Raw genomic sequence first — 21075 nt, 5'->3', positions numbered from 1 at the left:
TCTCTCTCTCTCTCTCTCTCTCTCTCTCTCACACACACACACACACACACACACATTTCTAGTGCATATCCATAGCTCAACTCTAAACAAAATCTGTTGGCAAACCCATAACCTTGTTACTCAAGGTCCATCAGAAATTTCCCATGGGGCAGTAAATGACACCCTCCAAATCTACTCATGTGTGGATAGTTGAGTGTAGTTGGTTGAAAAGTAAGTAAGTAAATAAATAAATAAATAAATAAATAAATAAGGAAGCAAAAATTTTTAAAGGAGAAAAGTTGAGAGAGTGCTATTTGAGGGAGTCCTGTGAAGAGTTGTAGGAGAGAGTAAGGTGGATTTGATCAAAATACAATAAACATAAACAAAAAAATTTCAAGAATAGGTACAAAAATTGTTTTTAAAAGACCAATATAAAAGAAAAACCTACACATAATGATCATAAGTACTTTGTGAAGGGAAAACTATTTACACAGAGAAATACAGTAGTCATTTGAGAGAGGGAACAGGATGAGAGAAGGGATGGGGAGGGGAACAGGGTCGGAGAGATCAGATGTAGTGACAACTAAGAAGAGACAGCCAGGAGAGTGAACCAAAAGAACTGATGGAAACAGATGCAGAGACCAATAGCCATACATTAGTCCAAGCTTGGTAGGTCTTGTAAAAGAGTTAGGGGAAGGATTGAAGGACCCTGAAAGGATAGGGACTCCACAGGAAGACTTACAGAGTCGACTAACCTGGACCCATAGGGGCTCCCAGAGACTGAATCACCAACCAAAGATCATGTAGGGGGCTAGGAGGGCTAACCCTAGCCCTCCACAACACACATATATAGCAGATGTGTGGTTTGGTCTTTATACAGATCCCCAACAACTGGAGAAGGGGCTGTCTATGACTCTGTTGGCTGTTTGTGGACTCTGTTCCCCTAATTGGTCTGCCTTATCTGGCCTCAGTGGGGAGGATGTGCCTAGTCCTGCAGTGATTTGATGTGCCAGGGTGGGTTGATAAAGGGGCCAGCCCCCTTTTCAGTGGAGAAGGGAGTTGGAAAGGGGAAGAGGCTATGTCAGAAGTGAACTGGAAGGAGGGGACTGCAATCAGGATGTAAAATGAATGAATGAATAAATTAATGGGAAAAATAAATTCTTAGCTGTTAGAGCTGCTCAACCCTATGAGCTTCAGTGTTGGTTGGCTTTTGAATTTCTGGATACAGGATAGGATATAAAATAAGCCAACAGGTGCTGAGAAAGTGAATTTGGCTAGCAGAACGAGAGGAGAAGTCAGTTGGGGCAGAATATATTGTTAAGAGACAGTTGAACCAGAAGAAGCTGAGCTAAGTAGATAGTCTAGAACAGTTGTTATAGTTTGGAGCTGCTAGTACTGGGAGGACTGGCAGGGAGTTAAGAGAAGTGGTCACTGTTTATAGAAAAGATAAAAACACATTTTACACCCTATAGCATGGAGATAATGAGCATATTAAATACTGTGAACAGATATAACAAATGCTCATCTGATTTAAGCCATTAAAACACTGAAACCTGAATATTCATTATTCTTGTTGGGTTGTTAAGTCACTGTGCTGAATAGGCAAAAGTTCTATGGGTCCCAAATTCCTTCCTGCCCTACATGTGCTTGTTTTCTGAAATCTTCCTTTATAACAAGCCTGTCCTGAACCCTAGGAAGAGAATAGAACTGATACACACTACTTCTTCCTGTCCTGTGATTTTTTATCTGCTACTGTTGGACACACAGTAACAATTCAGGTGATGGAGATATTTCAAAGTGCCAAAGAGAAAGTCCTCAGGGGGATCAGCCAAAATAACATGTAAATGACCTTTCTTGTATCAACTGGAATTCTACTATGGGTACCCAAAATATTAGAAGTCATAAAGATACTCTGTAGATGAGAAATCATCATACCACCATAGGCAAAAGCATCTTTCAGCACCTCAACCTAAAATTAGGATTAATAGCAAAGGAAAAGCAGGACCTTCAGGTCTCACAAGTGTATTATAGCACATACCACAAAATTCTGGTTTAACTGGAAAACAGACTACACAGATTCCTGGTCAGGCCTGCACTCAGCCTAAGGGACCACAATCCAGAGAGCGCATACCTCTTGTCTTCTATGACTTCTTTCATTGTGAGCGCAAACGTCTCTGCCTTGAGCGTCTGTATCTGAATAGAAACACCGAGGTTCTTTGCTTCTACTCGAACCATGATTTCAGGTTGGTCAGTAGAAAATGGAATCCCCACAATGGGTACTCCATGCTGGATGGCCTCCATCACACTGTTCATCCCTCCATGGGTGACAAACAGACGAATGCTAGGGTGAGCTGTTGAAAAAGAGAGAGATGGTCCAACATTTCACTATGAAAGCTTCAGATACCAGGTAAAGTAGCAAACCCAAGAGTTACCCGTGTGCTGTGGAGAATGGACTTAATTGATTTTTCTTCTGGTATTTACAATGTTCCAGGATATGATGTTTAACTTTCCCTCTGCAGAGAAATGCCTTACTTCAATCCAAAGACATCCAGCTACAAGGAGAGTGACAAGCCAGACATGTTTCCAGTGCTCCTGTTCATTCTCATCTCTTCCGCTGATGCTCTTCTCCTCTCTTTTCTCACCTCTGCCTTCACTTGCCTTCCATTTCTGGTCTCTTATAAAGAAAGCTTATGTTCTCTGTGTTATCCCCTCTACTTTGAGGAAAGCATACAAAAGGGGATGGTAGACCAGACACTTCTAGATGTATAGGTCTTGTCTGTGGCTACATCTTGAAAGCAATCAATCATTTCTTAAGATCATATAGAAATTATCCCAAACTATACCACACACAAAATCTACCCATGTTCCCTAGAAAGTGAGCCATTTTCCTTTGTCCTCAAACTCCCAACATTAATGTAAGTGTCTGAGTTTTCAGCCTGTAGCTGAAAACCACGATGTGTCAACATTGCTTACATTCATATTTGTGTTTTAAAATTGCTTAAGTGTTCTCACGTTATTGTGAGAATAGTGGCAACAAGTAGTGCCAACTGCCCCAGAAAGTAGTTATAGCTCACATATTGTCCAAGTTGATGTTAGATTAATCCTTTTCAATGTTAGATAATGTTATGTCAAGGCAACATAACTGATCATATCTAATTAGGGATGTGAGACCTGTCTGAGTTGGAAAAAATAAGGAAGTTACTGCTATAGCCAGTGTAGAGTGCAGCCTGATCCCTCCAAGAAGCTGGTATCCTTCAGAAGCTGCTATTGCCTGCCTCCTAGAGATAAATCTTTACTTATCTGCAGCCTTCTCTTCTGCCAGTCCAAGCATTCAGACATCAGATATCAATTAAGTCCCCAAAACATGTGAATGGAAGGAAAGTAGCAGGTTTAGGGGGAGCTTACCCAGAAGGTCAGTCTGTGGAAGCCAATCCATGATTTTGACATTTGGGGCCAATGTGACATCTTTGGGCCAATTAGAATCCTTACATGTCCATAGCACCCCTTGAGGGAGTTGAGCAAAGGCACTGTTCATCTCCTTAATTATTTCCTTGGTCTGAAGCATGCTTACTACGGAGCCTAGAGCCACAAGGACAAAACCTGAGTCTCCAAACTGAGAGATAAAATTCTCCAAGTCCTAGAAAAATCAAAGAGAGAAGAAAGCAAAGGAGGTTGTTTGTATAGCCAAGGAAGTGATGACATGAAAGCAGGCTTCAGTTGCTCATGTTCCATATGATAAAATCTTTCCAGAGGCCCTATGCAGATGTGTTATGTGTACTGTGTTTATGTTTACTGCTTTTATTAGCAGCCATCTTTACACCATGAGCTCTTATAAATTGTGTAACTTGTCGTTTTACTGACAGTAGTTCATTTGCAAAATTTCCCGCGTATTTTGATTCACAATCTGAGGTACAAAACTCATACTCAGTCACTGAGTGTGGTGGTGGTGGGTCTCCAAAAAGTCACACAAAAACATAGAATTTGAGGGGAGGTGGCTTTGGGGATTTCTCTGTTGCCCAGGAAATCAGTGTCTCTGTATCATACCATGGGGTTACTTAAGCTGGCGCTCAAAGAGGTTCATATGTCCTCAAAACCCCAATATTAATGTTGTAAGTGTCTGAGCTCTCAGCCTTTAGCTGACAACCAAGATATGTCTACATGCCTGTATATATACATATACATATACACATATTCAAGATTTTATTTCAGTGATGGATTTCTGTTGCTTAAAGTATAAGCTTGGGAGTAACCTAATTGTTAAGAGTAGTTCTATGTTTAACAACTTGAGGCCCCTACAAACTGGTTTTTTTAAACATTAATCACCTTATTTTGTAATTATGCTAGAAATATACAATATAATATACAAAATTTCTTCACCAGCTTTGTTCTATAATTTCTTGTCATCTGGCTTGGTTTTTGTCTTTGGTTACAGAGCAATAGTAGACTCATAGAATGGGCTGAGAAGTATTCTTCCTTGTACACCTGCCATTGATTTATAGAGAAATGCCTTTGATTCTTAAGTGTTTCACTTAATTTGCCAGTTAATCTATGTTGTATTAGACTTTCTTGATGAAAGATTTTGTTTGGCTTTTCCAACCTAATGTAATCTCACAAGTTTCAGATTTTCTATCTGTCTCTGGATCAATTTTGTCAACAGATATCCATAGGAATTTGTCCATTCATGTAGATCACCTAATTTGATGATACATCATGTTTGTGTGGTTTCCTTAGAATCTTTACTATTTTAAATAATGATATGTAATTTTTCACTTTAGGATTTAATTATTTGATTATTTTTTCTTATTTATTTTCTCAATGACTCTTGTGGTTTGCCAGCATACTGTTCTCTTTTGTCCTGTTCATTCCAATTTTTTTACTATTCACTGTTTCAATCATCCTTGCTGTGATTTTTAAGCCTATCCTTTTTCATAGTTTCCTGTTTAGTTCTGTGTACACTATCTATTTCCATATAGTGAAGGTTTATATTATCTATCTCAACTGTCTTGTCTGAACCTAAGGAGATAATAACAACTACAAAGGATGTCCTGATTTATGTGTATTGCACTTTATTATTCCATTGTGCTTTGTCTCTTTTTCCTTGATATATAGTATTCTCAAATGTTCCTCTTGATTTTTTCCCTGTGTCTCATTGGTAGTTTTAGAGTGTTTTTATATTTTCACATTTTGTTGATTTCTTTATCATCCCACTGTGATATGAAATTTTTGCATTAATTCATGATTTTGAAATTTACTGGGATTGTTTTCCTCTAGGAGTGTTCTAAAGCACGAACCAATGATTTTATTTTGTGAATTAGAGAAGAATATGTATCCTGTTCTTGCTGGAAACGATACTTGAGCTAAAGAAATAGCTCAGCATCTAAGAGAACTTGCTGTTCTTCCAGAGGACCACAGATCAGTTCCCAGCACCCACATAGCAGGTCACAGCCCTCTGCAACTCTGACTCCAGAGGATGTGATGCCCTCTTCTGATCTCTTCCAGGCCCAGGCAACCATAAGTCTAGTGCACAGGCATATATGCAGGACAAACACTCAGACACATACAATGATTTTAAAAATAAGTTAAAGAATACTCTATATATTTCTAATAGTTCTGATTAGTTTATCATGTTATTGATGATGATAATGGTATGGGTAGTCTTCTCATTCTATAACTGTAAAATTGAAAGTCTTAAGATATTATCTATTTCTTCTTCAAATTCCTTACATTTCTCTTCATATTTTTCTTTGATATTTGGTGCATATGTGACATATTTCTTATTTCTTCTCTGTGAATTAACTGTTTCACATATTTTTTGGTTTTTTTTGTTTTTTTTTGTTTTTTTTTTTTGGTTTTTCGAGACAGGGTTTCTCTGTATAGCCCTGGCTGTCCTGGAACTCACTCTGTAGACCAGGCTGGCCTCGAACTCAGAAACCCGCCTGCCTCTGCCTCCCAAGTGCTGGGATTAAAGGCGTGCGCCACCACCGCCCGGCTGTTTCACATATTTTTAAATAATGTAATTGCAAAGTTTAATAAACACAAAATTTCCAATAGTTATATATGCAGTCTTTAATCTTCTGATAAAGTTTCAATACAAAGTTTGCTACTTATATCGACAATCACAACTGTCTATTTTGCTTCTAACATGATTCTTAAAGAAACGTGTGGTCAAATATCCTACAGAGTACATTCCATACAGCTTTGTTAGGCATTCCTTCAAAACATTTCTCCCCACTCTTCTCTTTGAAAACTATTTCATCTCTCTGTGCCAAGATCTGATACACCTGTCTAGAAGGTGAGGACTCTGTCAATCACATCTAGATCTCTAAATGTAAATGAATCTTCTACTACTTGGAGACTCAGTGAAGGAACTCAGATGACAACTGTCTCACTTCCACATCTATATACTGCACCCCTTCTCCCCCAATTTCAGTTTTCAGAAGATTTTATCCAAAACCCACAGCTGACAACTCCTTCCAGCAATGACAAAAACCGTATCATTCAGTGATCACTCCCAAAACCCTTCCTCTCATTCAGTGTAAGGAAAGGTAGGGATTCTAGTACCCAGTAGAACCAGAAGAAATCTATACTCTCTCTGTTTTTAGATGAAAATAGAAAAAAACATCACCTTCATCACTGCAGCATCTTGGCCACCACTATATAAAAACAGTGTAGGGGGAAGCGTGAGGCGGGAGTGGTGGGTAGGCAGGGGAACACCCTCATAGAAGCAGGGTAGGAGGGATGAGATAGGGGGTTTCAGGGAGGGCGACTGAGAAAGGGGATAACATTTGAAATGTAAATAAAGAAAATATCCAATAAAAATTGTATATACATGTAATTTTTAAAAATGTAGGCTGCAAATGCCTCCTTTACCTTAAGGTACTTCCTTTTAGGACATCTCTACCAAGTGACAACCCCCACCTGAGTACTGAAAATCTCTAAATGAAATATAAACTGAGAGCTAATATGTCACTCACTTGGGGTATTGGCTGAACAGGTTTGTCCAGTAAGCCTCCCACATAGACCATGTTAGGAAATAGGGGATGTGCAAACTCCAAGGCAAAGTCAGAGTTGACAAACCACAGCTCGGCTTTCAGTAGAAGGTCAGACAACACTGGCCGAGAGCCTTCCGCAAAATGCTCCTGAATGGTATTGTCATATTGAGAAATGGCTTCCCTTCGCTTCATGGAGGTATCCAAGAACACTAGAAAGTTCTTCACTCGACCCCAGAAGTCCATTTGGTCAGTTAGACCAGAACTATACACTGGAACATAGGACAAGGGGGCTCTTGGTAACCCAAAGTCCATAGCACTAAATATGGTGGGAAGAAAGGACACAAACTGTTTCCCAAGCTTCTCAGCAACCAGCAAAGAACAGACGTCTACTGAATCAAGAAATACTAGGTCAAAGTTTTCATTTTTTAAGAATTCGATGATGTCCTTTCTCCTTAATAAGTGATTGCATAAGTCCCCAAAGTGTTCATGAACCTTTAAAAGGGTGTGATGTTCGGACCTGTAATAAACAAACAAACAAAACACAACAAATGTTTTGAGAAGCTTTTTCACACTATTTGGAATGATGTTATGTTCAATGAAAATATTCTGCATTTAGACAAACACAAGCCTCTAATTCCAATACTCTGAAAATGGAGGCAGGAGGATAAAGTGTTTAAGTCTTAGGATTGTGATTTTGAGACCAGCAGTGCCTGGGCTAAATAAATTTGTGACTCACTTAGAGAAAAATTATTTTTAATATGTTTTATGGAAAGAGGCTCTGTAGCCTGATTTTTTCTTTTATTTTGTTTAAAGATAAACAATCATTAGTATTATTTCCTATGGAAACCATATCGCTTTTCACAAAATAAAGTAAGCTTTTTAATTAAAAGCAAACGTAGAAAGGCTACAGGGAGATATTTCTTTACTTCTTAGCAATCTTTGTACTTCTTAATCTTTTCTTATGAGCGAGAGAGAGACAGAGACAGAGACAGAGACAGAGACAGAGACAAAGATAGAGAGACTGAGAGAGACAGAAAGACAGAGAGACAGGAAGACAGAGAGAGAATTCTAGGTGACCATGTAGCATCAGCCTTCCATCTGAATTACAGCTGCTCAAAAAAACCTTCAGCTTTAATGATTCTGGTATAGGTATTTCTGCTTCCCAAAATGTACCCACTTCCATCAGATTTCCTCTAAGGATTTAATTCCCATTCATCATCAATACAAGTTTGAATTCTTCTGTCTTGGAAGCCATGATTGATTATAGTAGATCTCGGAGCATCAGTCACCATTGCAGGTGTATAATGATATTTAACTCATGTTACATAATCTGTTTTTGAGTAAGGATATTACCCTGTCAATCTGTTTAAGTAGCATAATATTACAGCTACTATAACCCTCAAGTTATTTCTTCTAATCCTCTATATCTTAGCTTGGATGTTTTGTCCCATAAAGAGAATAACCCAATGATAATATTGGAACTAGGCTGAACATGTTTCAACTTTCTGCCTAAAACTTAAGCAATTAGAAAAACAATATATAAACCTAATGGTTTTTGTCTTTTGTATGTGAAACATAAATTTAAATGTGTGTGTGTGTGTGTGTGTGTGTGTGTGTGTGTGTGTGTGTGTTTAGGTCATCAAAATAGAAAGGAGGCAATGAGAGAGCATTGTGAGGAAAGACATCAAGAGAGATGCAGGTGTCATAAAAGAGAGCTGTGCAGCACAAACCACAAGGAACTCAAGAAGAAGGAAGACCAAAAGGTGGACATTTCATTCCTTCTTAAAAGGGGGAACCAAATACCCACAGAAGGAGTTGCAGAGATTAACTATGGAGCAGAGACTGAAGGAAGGGCAAGCCAGCCTAGATATAGCTATCTCCTGAGAGGCTCTGACAGTATCTGACTAACACAGATGTAGAGGCTCACAAACATTCATTGAACTGAGTACAGGGTCCCCAGTGAAGGAGTTAGAGAAAGGACCAATGGAGCTGAGGGGTTTGCAGATCCTTAGGATGAACAATAATATGAACTAACTAGTACCCTCAGAGCTCCCAGGGTCTCAACCACCAACCAAGGATTGCACATGTAGGGGTCTGATTGTTCTGGCAGTGAAAGACTCCCAGAACTAGGGAGATCCTTACTCAAGTCTCGGGACGACGCAACCACACAATGACTCATGAGAGACCGAACTTGCTGCAATCACATGAGGTTTATTGGGGATACCGGTACCGGGGTCGATCTCGTAACCTTGTCGGCCAGAGGATTTCGACCCTGGGGTCGATCTCATAACCATGCTGGCCAGAGTTCGACCCGAACACAAGAAGTGTGGGGTATTGCCGGGCAGTGGTGGCGCACGCCTTTAATCCCAGCACTTGGGAGGCAGAGGCAGGTAGATTTCTGAGTTCGAGGCCAGCCTGGTCTACAGAGTGAGTTCCAGGACAGCCAGGGCTATACAGAGAAACCTTGTCTCAAAAAAAACAAAAAAGAAAAAGAAAAAAAAAAAGAAGTGTGGGGTATTTAAAATGGAAACCCACAAGCTGGGGTCGGGGAGAGGGTTACCAAGGAAACATGACATAAAAACTGTGGAAAATTTCAGAGGGACTCAACCCAAGGTATTCAGTTAGGGAGGGAAACATATTCATTTTAAGAATGTAATCTTCATCTACCAGTTGACAGGGTGGAGAGTCTCATAAACCAGTAGACCTTCATTGTTAGTTCCACCCTCAGTGTGGATCATTCAGGAGGGGCAGGTATGGGGAACCAGAGCCCTGAGGCTCTGAGTTAGCCAAATTCCTGGAACTAGCTACTCCAACTTTTTGGTTTGTTACATTTCTACTAATACATTACTTTTCATTAACATGTTTTTTTCCCAAATTTCTAAGTCTCCCAGTCTTTCAGCAGCATGTGTATAGTAGAGGATTGCAAATTCGATCATCAATAGGAGGAGAGGACCTCGGCCCTGTGAAAGTTGTGTGCCCCAGTGTAGGGGAATGCCAGGGCCAATAAGTGGGAGAGGGTGTGGTGGCAGGCATGGGGAGGGGGAGGCAACAGGGGTTTGTTTTTGTTGTTTTTATTTATTTCTTTGTTTTTTGGAGGGGAAACTGGGAAAGGAGAAATTTACATGTAAATAAATAAAATATCTAATAAAAAAAAAGAAGTTTACTATTAGAATGTCTAACTCTTATTGGCTCAATTTTCACTGAAGATTGTGCTACTGATCCTACTAATGACTCTTACCTGTAGCCCTTTTCCAGGTCTTTCCCATCAACGCTTATCAGATAGATAAGCAACCTAGTGATATGCCACAATGCACTACATCAATGTATATCAAAAGACCCACAAGATGTGAGCCCAGAAGCATCTTTGCTCACTTTCAGATTCAATTTCAAGTCACAGCAGCTGTGCTTTGTCTTCAAGGGTTCGTCTATCCGAAAATTGGTGATTGTATTCCATTTAAAATTTTTAATGTAATAATTGCCAAATAAAAGGAAGTATTGCAGGGTAAATTTCTTTAAAATAGAAGGGTAATCCCTTTAAAGGAAATCAACTGTAAAAATTCCAACTGTACAGAGGTAACAGGACTTTTAAGAGAATACCTTAGTAGGAGATCATTAGAAGACTTCCTCCTATATGGTTAAAGCAGTCCTCGTTGGACTTGGAGTCAGTGCCTGAAGCAGGCACTATGGAAACATACGTCTGTACTTTCTCTACTCTTTACCCTTCCAGACACACTTGCTTTCAATATTGTCTATCATGATACCATCTCCCAAGCAGACTGTTGTTGATGTCATGTGCCCAGACTTCTACAACTGTGACCCAAATAAAATTTTTTCAGTATAAAGTCTCCCAAATTTAGTTATGTTATAGTAATAGAATGTAGAGCAATACAAAGTATAATTCTCTAAAATTGTTGATTGTATTCCATTTAAATTTTTTATGTAATAATTGCCAAATAAAAGGTAGCATGTGGAGGATAAATTTCTTTAAAATAGAAGGTTAATCCCTTTAAAGGCAATCAACTATAAAAACTCCAAGATATTTCTGTTCTCAGCAACTTGACTCTATTGCACTTGTAATTTTAACCCAATCTGAATCACAGCTAAAGAGTCCAGGCTTGAAAAGAAGGCACAATATATATGTTTAAATATGTACAAATAGTAGCCCAATTAGACTAAGGTGCAATTTGACTCTTCTTTCAACAATATGATAAAAGAAATGTGTTTTTAAATGTCTGTGAGTGAGAATACTTTCCAGAAGGAATTATCTATAAGTACCACCTTCATTGTTAACTAGACTTTTCAAAGATGGAGAAGAGAGTGAGATCAATGGAATTAACTAAAAGATACATCTGTATATATCATGCCTGTGGAAGACAAAAGATGTTCTGTACATTCCATTTAAGAACTAAGCATCGGGGCTGGTGAGATGGCTCAGCGGGTAAGAGTACTGACTGCTCTTCCGAAGGTTATGAGTTCGGATCCCAGCAACCACATGGTGGCTCACAACCACCCATAATGAGATCAGACGCCCTCTTCTGGTGCGTCTGAAGAGAGCTGCAGTGAATTACGCAGGAGAGAGCAGACCAGAGCCAGCTGGGCCAGAGTGAGCAGGCCGGCAGAGGTCCTGAGTTCAACAGCAGCCACACACATGATGGTTAATGGCCATGTGTACAGCTACAATATACTCATATACATAAAATAAATGAAAAACAAATCTTTTTTAAAAAAAAAAAAAAGAACTAAGCCTCAGGCTCAGCTGTATCACCTGTTCATTGAAAGGTTTTAAACTTCTCTGTGGTTATTGGTTGTAAAAGTCAGTGGTAACTGAGTTACAATCCAAAGAACCACAGAGGTTAGGTATAGAGTAAGAGACTAATACGCAAATAGATCTCCTTAAGGAAAGAAAAATAGATTGGATAGTTCTGTGTGGAAGTGGGAAGCTGGAACAGGATGATCAAGTCAGGAGGGGAGAGTGATGAGGGAGGGAATACAGGGAGACACAGGTAAGATTAGGGGGCATTGAGGGATATCATGGGAACCTAATACAGTACACTCTTTCTAATATATATGCAATCTAAGTAAAATTGCCAAATAATGTGGTAGACAGGATCCTGACTGACCATCTCTTATCACAAAATGAGTTTCCAGTACCATAATTGGGTTACATCTAAATGATTTGCTAGCCAAAGGGGTCCCATGAGAATCCCCAAACAGCCCAGGCAGTTGCCAAAGCTATAGGATGTTTTCCATACACTGACAGCAAGGATCTACTGCTGAAGAAAACACCTACACAACTCTCTGAGCATGTAGAAATTGATCTGCTGACTATGTAGAGTCTAGGTTCAAGTATCTTTGGAGCAGGAGCATACCCTGTACACTACCAAAAGAGAAATGTAAACACGAGCCAACCACAAACCCATTGATCTACAATGTTGTCCTGCCTGCAAAATGTGCTAGGAAAATTGTAACACAAAGCTTGTGGGAGTGACCAACCAATAACTGATTTGAATTTAGTTCCATTCCACTAGATAAAAGCCATATACAATATTGTTCGGGTGACAACAAGCCTAACACTAGATATCCCAGATACCTAAGGTAAGCCAAACACTATTGGTCTAAAAATAAAAAAAAAAAAACAAACAAAGAAAAACAAAAGCTGCAGTATTTTGACTCCTAATGGCATTCTGCTATACTCATAGATCAGTACCTTGCTCAGTCATCATCAGAAAGCTTCCTATTGCAGCAGATGGGAACAAACCCACAGCCAGGCATTATGCAACACTAAATGGGAAGTCTACATCAAATCTCTCCGTCCCTTCATGGCTCAGGGAACCCTGAGGAAGAGGAGGCAGAAAGAGTGTAAGAGCCAAAGGAAATAGAGAACACCAAGAAAACAAGGCCATCTAAACATGAGCAAAGCTCATATGAACTCAGAGAGACTGAGACAGCATGTACAGGGGCTGCATCAGGTCATATGTATACATGCATACACACATACATGCACACATACATACATACATGAATGCATGAATGCATGCATATATACACATATACATACATATATACATATATACACATATACATATGTACGTTAGTTTCATATTTTATGGGTTTTCTGAGTGTGAAAGCTTGTGAGTCTTGTGTCTTTTCTTAGGCTTTTATCCTTTTGGTTGTTTTTCTTATCTAATTCTGGTGTGATAGTTTTGGTTTTATCTTATTATATTTTATTTTGTTATATTTTATTATTATTCCTTAGAAGCCTGTTTGTGTTCTAATGAAATACAGAAAGGTAGTGGATCTAGTAGGGAGGTACTAAGAGGAGTAGAGGGAGTGGAAACTGTAATCAGAATACAGTATGTGAGAAAAAAATTTACTTTCAATAAAAGGGAGGAGAAAAAGAAAGCTTTCAGATGAGTTTAATAGGAAAGGACCAAAGAATAACACATTCATGTACAAGGGAGTTTGAATTGGAAATGTCTGGTTTCTCTTACAACTCAGTTGTGTCACATGATGTTTTTCTGGAAGTTGTCTTGTAAGAGCATGTTTTGCTGAAGCAGACAGACACAATGTGAGAGGGCATATAATGCTTTGCTGGAACAAACGCTTGAGAGGACCCATGGTGTTTAGAAAGAATACAAATACAACCCCACAGACATGTGAGGATGCTCTTGTGTTGGTCATAACTTCATAGAGAGAAACACATCAAAGAACGTCTCATGATGTTCTGGCTGCCTCCTGTCACCTCCTCAGACTAATGCTGACTCCTCGGGGCCTCGAGGTTGCTTATGGGTCAAGCTGCTGCTACTGATTTGTGTTTCGTATTGGCTGACTGGACTGAACTACCCCTACTGATTCATGTTTGGAATTGCACCAAAGAACTACTTCTAAACAAGTCTACATTGTCTTATTAACTGTCTTTCTTCCCTGTATTTGGTGAGTGGGCTAGAAGGGAGGTTGAATCATTTATGAATCTTTATGAAAGGAGGTTTTGAAAACTCTAAGCCTACAGACATTACCTCTAAAAGTGAATTTACATAAGAAGGTGACTAAGTACATTCAAGAAGGTGGTTCTTCTTTCCTTAAGTAAAGAAGTTGAAGTGACAGTACTGGCACAGATGACAGGGAACGTGTTGACAGGTAACTTGTAGATAATAAGGCCTAAAAGTCACAGTTCCCACTTTCTAGAGAATTACTCCAGCCCGTTGGTTATCTAGCTATGAGTCATCTACCATGCATAATCCAAACACATCCATCCCTAAATCCATCAACTCACCCATTCATCCCTTCTCTTAAGCTCATTCAAAGCATCATGCATCCGTCCTCTACCCATTTGTGAGTCATGATTATCAATACTTTGGTTCAAAGAATTGGAAAAAATTACCTGCCATAAATTAATTCTTCTGTAAGTCGATGCTCTCTATTATGAATTTTCTTTTGCTGATCTTCAGGTAGATACCACTTAATAACCTGGTATGGTGGTTTTTCCTTTGTAAAATCTAAGAAAACACCAACTGAGTAAAATTTAAATTTATCACAATATACCATACATTATTATGGTGATAAAGACAATTAATTTAATTAATGTCACATCTTTGTGGAAATTTGATTTTTGTTTTCCAGTGGTCTTGCTTTTCTTTTAATCCACTCACCTCTGTATTCTAATCATATTTATTGATACTTAACAATAATTCAAGAATTTTTATACAGTCTACATAATGAAAACTTCTTATAATACCTTTCATTTAAAGACATAGCTACTATTTTTCACTTTACAGGTAAGACAACACAGACATAAACATTCTAAAATGATGTAATTCATCAACTTTATCACTATAGTGAGAGCTTTTTGTTAATTACAAGTCAGTTTCATTGCAGTTCTCTGTGCTTCAAAGAAGTATTAAAATGAAATATATGAAGTGTTATTTTGCTTGTTGGACTTTAAATTGCTATTCATTTCATGTTTGTGGTTTGTTTGTTGTTTGTTTTATGATAGAGTTATGTTCATTATCCCAATTGACTTTCAATTCACAAACTTCTTGAAACTGCCAAGCACTTGGATTACAAGCACGTGCTAACACAAACAGGTTTTACCTTTGTTTGTTTGTTTGTTTGTTTGTTTGAGTAAATACAAAGGTTCTACCTTCAGTCAAGATGCTAAGTCAAAAAGAAAAGTGAAAGGAAGGAAGGAAGGAAGGAAGGGAGGGAGGGAGGGAAGAAAGAAAGAAAGAAAGAAAGAAAGAAAGAAAGAAAGAAAGAAAGAAAGAAAGAAAGAAAGAGAAAAAGTCTGCCATGCCCCAACTGGCCAGTCTGGCTCTTCCCCTTATTACTCATGCACAATGAACAGTCTGAGTCCACTTTGAGGTTTCACTTATGACAATTTCAAGTTATATCTCACATCTTACAGGAAAAAAAAAAACTCAATTCATCCTCTCTTGCTATGGATGAGAATTTCAAATCAAAATAAGTAGTCCGAAACCAGAATCCTCAAGTGATCCTCACTAGAGAGTTTCAGTAATTTGTGTTTGAAGACAGACTATAGCATTGGAAGCTTCCTTTCATTGTTCCTGGCTCATGTCCCACAGTGTCACCCTAAATTGGTGGCTCTGACTCAGTCACAATTGGAGATTCCAGCACCAAGTGTGGTTGACTGTCCTCAGTGGAAGGCCTCTTATCTGTGCATCTGCCAGGCAGTGCTCATAGTAAAGTGTTAGGATGGATGGCCTACACAACACAATATACAGGTGAATAAATGCAACTGAATGCTCATGCCCACACAACACAGACATAAACCACACAGAGTTCTGGAAAATGCCCTTTCTATCCCTATATATTACATATCTACAGATTTTTTTATTTTATTTTTTTAATAGTGTACTTTTTTATGATTTATTATTTGTAAAAGTTTGAGATATATTGTATTTTCTTTTACTTTTTATTAGATATTTTCTTTATTTACATTTCAAATGTAATCCCCTTCCCTGGTCCCCCCCCCCCGAAAACTATCCCCTTCCCTCTTTCCCTGCTCACCAACCCACACACTCCCACTTCCTGGCCCTGGCATTCCCCTACAATGGGGCATAGAGCCTTCACAGGACCAAGAGCTGCTATTAAAATGTTGTATGGAAAAGACCTCTCAAAACTGCCATGAGTGTGACCATCCTTTGTGATGATGTTAGTTGGGTATCTCTGGTGAAAGTTGTAAACACAAGAAACTTAGTATGACCCTCCTCCAGCTAAGAGCTGGTTCTTTCAGACCTTGCCTTGCCACAAATAACCATGCCTTTCTCTAAGCTCCTGAAAATAGCCACACCTCTCTCCAACCTCCTGCTAGCAGCCAAGCCTCTGGCTTAACAAGTTCCTGTTATGCCAGAAGTCCCACCTCCAGAGACTAAAGATGAAGATGTTGATTGGGCCATGAGTTGCTGACAGACTTGGGGGAGGGGTTTTGCTCTGCCTACCTGCTTGTAAAAAAGAGAGTTCAATAATGATGGAGGACTGAAAGCACACCATGCCTTGGTCTCATTTTTTAACCCCTTCCCACATTCTGGTTCCTTTTTCTCAGGCTCTTGCTGCCATTCTAGAAGACCCATTCATGTGTGGCTACAGGCAGCCACAGATGGCGCCTAACGATGATAGGGCTGGAAATGAGGAGGGCACTAAAGAGCATTGCTACCACAGAGAAGCTTCTCAAGAGACAGAGATGAAAATGACAAGTTTGCCAAGGTAAGTTGGGATTACACTGGCCAGGTGAAAAAATCTAACCTTAGGGTTCAGTAACAACAGTCAGAACCGGAAACAGTTAGGTGGTGAACCCATAGCTAAGAGCTACATTCAGGCGGGCAGGCTAGGGCATAAATAATAAAAATACATAAAAATAGCAAAATATAAAAACAAAACAAAATCTGTATAAAAAGATCAAAAAGAGAAAGAAAATGGATTTCAGAGCTATCCCAGAGACACAGAGACATCTTGCTTTCTCTATGGCTTATTCAGGAGAAATTACTAGTCTTCAACTCTGTGTTACATGTCGTTTTGTGTCTATCCTTGTCTTGATGAGTGATTTCGGTCTGTGTCTTGTGTTAGTGGTGTTTAAAAGACTACACGTGGTCTGGGTTGCCCAACATGGTGGCTGGGGGCCTACGAACACTGTGTTCCCTCCCTGCGCAGGTCTGCTCTTGGTTTCCCACCCTGGCTGCTGGGCAGGCTCACTCATCTCCTGGGAGGGCCCAAGCAGGGACACACCTGGGGATCTGGAACAAAGCTCGCTGGCCAGAGGCTTGCTGTGCTCCTGTGGCAGATGTGGCTGGCAGTGGCCTGTGAAGCGTGCCCAGGGGCAGAGTTTGCTGCAGGTTGCACCTCATTGCGACCGCAGGACACAAGAATTGTGAGCACACACAAAAATTGCATGGCGACTCTGTAACGTCAGCCCAGGCCAATAACGCCAGCTGCCAGCCAGAGGGGCACTGTTTTGCGTGGCCAGGCTGGTGTGCGCCCCTGTGACACTCCATATCATGATGGGCTCTTGGCCAAGAGGCAGCTACCTGGGCATAGGGTTACGGTGCTCAAGAGAGGCCCCGGCTCCACCCCAGGCCTGACCAGCGTTGGTGGCCAGCTGGCAACAGTAAGATCCTGCACTGAGGTGGCTGCCACGCCATTTTGTGTTTTGCCCCTGCATGCAGGCAGCCCGGCTTGGCAGCAGAGACTGGAATGGCCTGGCTGGGGTGCTGACGGCAGGTGGCCAGCAGTAGGGTCCTACGCAGGCCAGCTGCAGTGGTGGCGATGGCTACCAAGCACGTGATAACAGATGCACTCTACACTGCGGTGCCTAACACTCCATGCTCCCCACCAACAGTCTCTCTTCACAGTGCCCTGCAAGCTAAAGTTTCACAACTGCTTAGTGCCATCTAGTGACCACGAAATTAAATTACAAGCTAATATTAATTTTCACAGCCGCTTAACGCGGATTTAATTACAAGCCAATTACTAGACATAGACATAATGTTCTTGATAGCTTAATATTACAAAAGAAATCTAAAAGTACAATTAAAATTAGCAGAGTTACGTTGACTAAAGTTTATTAATTATCATGGAGCTAAAGTAGCTTTGATTTTAAATTTTATAAAAAGTTAATGAGGCCATAAGCCTTATAAAATTCATTATTACATTGCAATCCAGCCTGGTTATTTCATATAAAGCTATGGTAATTTTAAAGACTTCGCTTAAAATTTTGCCTTTATAATTTTTGTCTCTGCTGCAGTACAAGAGGTTAAGACTTGAAATTTTTCAGTGTACGTTGATCTAATCTGATAAGAAATCTCAATACCTTTACAAATGAGTATTAATTACTCTAGAAAAAAGTTTCAATATTTAAGCCTCAGTTATATCAAAAAATTATTTTAAGTTAAAAAAAATGAGTTACTTATTTCAAATTGCTTTTGAGTAAGACTTCACCTTAAGCTCACCACAAAACTTAAGCCTTTGTTAGATATTGTCTAGTAAAAGACAAAAAGCTTTTTACAGAAGGTAAACGAAGCACCTGTAAACAATTGCTATCTATTATAATCAAATGTGTGGCGTTTTAAATATGCCCCCAATAACTCTTTGACAAAAAGAGAACATTAATATAAATTCATCTCTTCTCATATTCAAAGTAAAATTTAATATCTTACTATTATATAAAGTTGTGGTGATATAATAAAATCATAAATATATTTTAGAAAACATTTACTTCTTGCCTCAAACAGCAATTAAATTGGCTGTTATAAACCAATTGATATTTGGGCTATTACATAGTAAAGAGTTTTAGACAAAATTGATATTTATCCAAACGAGACAAATTGTTAAAATTTGTTTATGTATATGCTTTTATATTTCCTATAAATTTATGTATATATCCTATAACAATATATACTTCTACAGCCCTTTTATGAGAAAAATTATATATAATTCACATGTTTAATCTCATAATTTCCCCCTACCTCAGCACAAATAATTAAATTGTGTGCTATAGTCACTATTTAACAAGTACTAAAATTAAGCCTTAATTTGTGTATTGATATATGGGTACATATGTGGAGAGTGGTAGAGCTAGAGAGGCATTTGCCTTGACAAGATGGTTCCTACATCCACTGTCGACTCCTGGTAAACAACTGTTTGCGCATGTGCGTAGAGTGAAAAGGCGCCAAGTCATGGCCCATCCCGGGGTGTCACATGGGATGATGAGCGAACAGCCAATCATGGGTGGACACGCCGTGCTGTGGTGTATATAAGCAGTGCTGATTAGTGGCTCGGGGTCTTCCTCTTCATGATGCAATAAATGCTTGCTGTAGAAGGATCCTAGTGTCTGTGTGTCTTCTTGCTGGCGAGACGACTGCGCGGGCTACAACTGGTGCCGAAACCCTGGACGCCGGGGGAGCCTTACAACCGCGCAGGGGAGCCTTACAACCGCTGGATGCTGGGGGAGCCTTACAACCGTTGGTGCCAAGGAGACCCTCCGCTCACAGAGAGGATTCAGAACTGCAGAACAAGGTAAGCTCTGAGAGGCATGCTGTTTGGTTTTAATTCCTCCGACCCTTCCTCAAGGTTAGAGAGCGCGGCCGAAGCCGCGGTAATTGTGCTAGTGGCGCTTGTTATGATGTCCATTTGGCACTTGATACATTCTTGCCTGGAGGATGAGAAATGCCACACCTCTGTAGTGTCAGGATAGGGGGCACTTGAGGAGTTACAAGATAGCATGTCAGAAACAGAGCGTAATGAGAGAGTGGGGGCTAGCCAGGATAAAAGGGAGAGAAAAAAAGGGTATACCCAAGGACACAGACCCTTCCGCTCAACCTGTGGAAGCGAGAGATAAGGGAAAGAATGCCCTGGGAGAGAAAACAAGGGAAAGGGATGGAGCTTCGAGACCGAAGTCCCTCTACCCAGTTAAGGAATTGGAGGCCCTCGAGCTTGATAACTCTGAGGAATTGAGCCCCTCCGAGGAGGAGGACTTGGAGGAAGAAGCGGCTAGCTATGAGGAAGAGAGGTATCATCCGGATAAGCATTTGCCGCCTCTCCAGAATTGAAAGCGAAAGGGAGCGAGAGATCAGAGCCATGGAATGCTTTATGCTGTCCCGCCTGTTCTTCCAAGTGCACCCCCGCCATACACTGATAGACACTGTTCAGATTCCTTTTTATCTAAAGGAGACAAGAGTAAGCTCTTGTGTGCCTTTCCAGTGTTTGAGAATGCTGCTGGTGGCCGTGTCCATGCTCCAGTAGAATACACCGCTATCAAAGAGCTTGCTGAGTCAGTCAGCAAATATGGGCCTAATGCCAATTTTATCATTATGCAACTTGAAAGACTTGCAACCATGGCAATGACGCCCAATGACTGGCAGAACACAGTGAAGGCTGCGCTTTCTAGTATGGGACAATACATGGAATGGAAGGCCTTGTGGCATGATACCTCCCAGGTTCAGGCCAGGGCTAATGCCAATGTGGAGGGCAACGAAAGGCACTGGACCTTTGACTTGTTGACGGGGCAAGGACAGTTCGTCTATAACCAAACGAACTATGATTGAGGGGCTTATGGCCAGGTCGCGGCAGCCGCTATCAAGGCTTGGAAAGCTCTCTCGAAGAAAGGTGAGGGAGGAGGACATTTGACAAAGGTCATGCAGGGCCCTCAAGAGCCATTTTCTGATTTTGTGGCCCGGATGACTGAGGCGACGGGTAGAATTTTTGGAGACCCAGAACAGTTAATTGAACAGTTGGTTTTTGAAAATGCTTCACCAGAGTGTAAGGCTGTTATTACCCCGAGGAGAACTAAAGGGTTGACAGACTGGATAAAAGTTTGTCGAGGACTAGGGGGTCCACTTACCAACTCTGGCCTCGCCGCTGCTATCTTACAAAGTCAGAAACAGTCAGGGCCTTCAGGTCGCAAAGTGTGCTACAATTGTGGGAAACCTGGTCATTTGAAGAAAGACTGCCGTGTCCCCATGCAACGGAGGGTACCAGGTCTTTGTACCAAGTGTAGGAAGGAATATCATTGGGCAAATGAATGCCATTCGGTTAGAGACATTCAGGGGAAAATTATCCAACATGATCATGAGCCACAAGAAAATGAACCTGA

The 21075-nt window shown here is 40.2% G+C and overlaps 1 protein-coding gene across 1 annotated transcript in view; it reads right to left on the bottom strand.

The window, feature by feature from the left end:
• LOC116083197 (UDP-glucuronosyltransferase 3A2-like) overlaps positions 1–21075 on the bottom strand; it is a 46566-nt gene that overhangs the window by 1058 nt on the left and 24433 nt on the right. Inside the window, exons 3-6 of the mRNA XM_031359987.1 lie at positions 14353–14467; positions 6954–7488; positions 3385–3616; positions 2111–2330 (exon numbers count right to left, since the gene is read on the bottom strand). Coding sequence (XP_031215847.1) covers positions 2111–2330; positions 3385–3616; positions 6954–7488; positions 14353–14467 — 1102 coding nt within the window. The remainder of the gene's footprint in view (positions 1–2110; positions 2331–3384; positions 3617–6953; positions 7489–14352; positions 14468–21075) is intronic.

The sequence above is a fragment of the Mastomys coucha genome, unplaced genomic scaffold (assembly GCF_008632895.1).
Source record: "Mastomys coucha isolate ucsf_1 unplaced genomic scaffold, UCSF_Mcou_1 pScaffold8, whole genome shotgun sequence".
Taxonomy (NCBI): domain Eukaryota; kingdom Metazoa; phylum Chordata; class Mammalia; order Rodentia; family Muridae; genus Mastomys; species Mastomys coucha.
This window is presented reverse-complemented; position numbering and strand designations above follow the sequence as displayed.